Raw genomic sequence first — 1,395 nt, 5'->3', positions numbered from 1 at the left:
GCCCCCTCCCCCCGGTCCCACGCACGTTCCCGCGCGGGGGGGGCGCAGTTTCAGGGCGGGGGTTTCCCCCGCGCGCCCCCCCCGCGTTTCGTCCCCACGTGGGCCCAGCCGGCGGCGCCCAATCAGCGCCTCGTCCGCGGGCGGCTTCACGCGGCGCCAGCCAATGGGCGAGGCGGGGGCGCCGCGCGAGGCCACGCCCAGCCACGGGGGCTATAAAAGGCGGCGCAGGGCGCGGCGGAGCCTCAGAGCGATCGCGCTGAAGGAGCGGAAGGAGCGGAGCGGGACCGGGAATTGCGATATTTCCGCGATATCTCCGCGATATCTCCCAACCCTTTTTCGCAGCTCTGCGCTAGCCACGCTCGGGATTATCACTCTTGGAATTTGCCTTCTTCTCTTTGGGATTACAATTGCACCATGACCCTGGAGGAGCTGGTGCCTTGCGATAGCAGCAAGTAAGTGGCGGGCAGCTCGGGGTGTTTCGCGGCGCTGGGGGTGGCTCTGGTGGCTCTGGTGGCTCTGGTTGTCGCCGTCGCTGCTCACCGGCTCTGTCCTTCCTCCGCCACAGGATGCAGGCGGTGAGCGAGGCGGTGGAGCGGGTGCTGGTGGCGGCGCAGCGGCAGGACCGGCTCACCGTGGGCGTTTACGAGTCGGCCAAGCTGATGAATGTGTGAGTATCGCGATAGGGCTCTGTCGGGGGGGCTGTCGCGGGGGTCTGGGCTGCACCAGCGCTGTTCCGTCCCGGTTCGATTAGTGAGAGCTGGAAGGTTTTACGGGGAGGGTGACCAGGCAGCATTTGGGGGGGTCTGTCGCCCGTTCTGAGCGCGACAGGGAGGTGACACAGGGGGGTGACAGCTCCGCGGGAAGGGGTCGGAGAGACACCCAGAGCCCTCCGTGAGCCGCCCCTAACCCGCCGTGCCCCCGCAGGGATCCGGAYAGCGTGGTGCTGTGCGTGCTGGCCACCGACGAGGAGGACGAGGGTGACATCGCCCTGCAGATCCACTTCACCCTCATCCAGGCGTTCTGCTGCGACAACGACATCCACATCCTGCGCGTGTCGGGGATGCAGCGCCTCGCCGCCATCCTGGGCGAGCCCGAGCCCGGTTCCGAGCCCCGGGACCTGCATTGCCTCCTGGTCACGGTGAGCGGGGGAGGTGACGCGCCGCTGGCCCCGTGACGGCGCCACGGGGAGGGTGACGGGGCGGCTCGGGGACACGTGTCGGGGAGCTGGTGGCACTAAACTCGTGTTCTCCCTTCCCCCAGAACCCGCACACGGACGCGTGGAAGAGCCAGGGGCTAGCGGAGGTGGCGAGTTACTGCGCCGAGAGTCGCGACAGGAACCAGTGGGTGCCTTACGTGTGTCTGCAGGAGCGCTGAGCCCTTCCCGGCTCCTTCCCG

General features: G+C 68.4%; 1 protein-coding gene across 1 annotated transcript; it reads left to right on the top strand.

Moving 5' to 3' along the window:
- Positions 1–254: 254 nt before the first annotated feature.
- GADD45B (growth arrest and DNA damage inducible beta) lies at positions 255–1,389 on the top strand. The gene is made up of 4 exons (XM_057387646.1): positions 255–452; positions 566–667; positions 925–1,138; positions 1,261–1,389. Exons 1-4 carry the CDS (start codon positions 415–417, stop codon positions 1,372–1,374), a joined length of 468 nt encoding a protein of 155 aa, XP_057243629.1. The 5' UTR covers positions 255–414; the 3' UTR covers positions 1,375–1,389.
- Positions 1,390–1,395: the final 6 nt, after the last annotated feature.

This window comes from Malurus melanocephalus, unplaced genomic scaffold (genome assembly GCF_030028575.1).
Source record: "Malurus melanocephalus ecotype Western Australia unplaced genomic scaffold, MMel_1.1 scaffold_1281, whole genome shotgun sequence".
Classification (NCBI taxonomy): domain Eukaryota; kingdom Metazoa; phylum Chordata; class Aves; order Passeriformes; family Maluridae; genus Malurus; species Malurus melanocephalus.
This window is presented reverse-complemented; position numbering and strand designations above follow the sequence as displayed.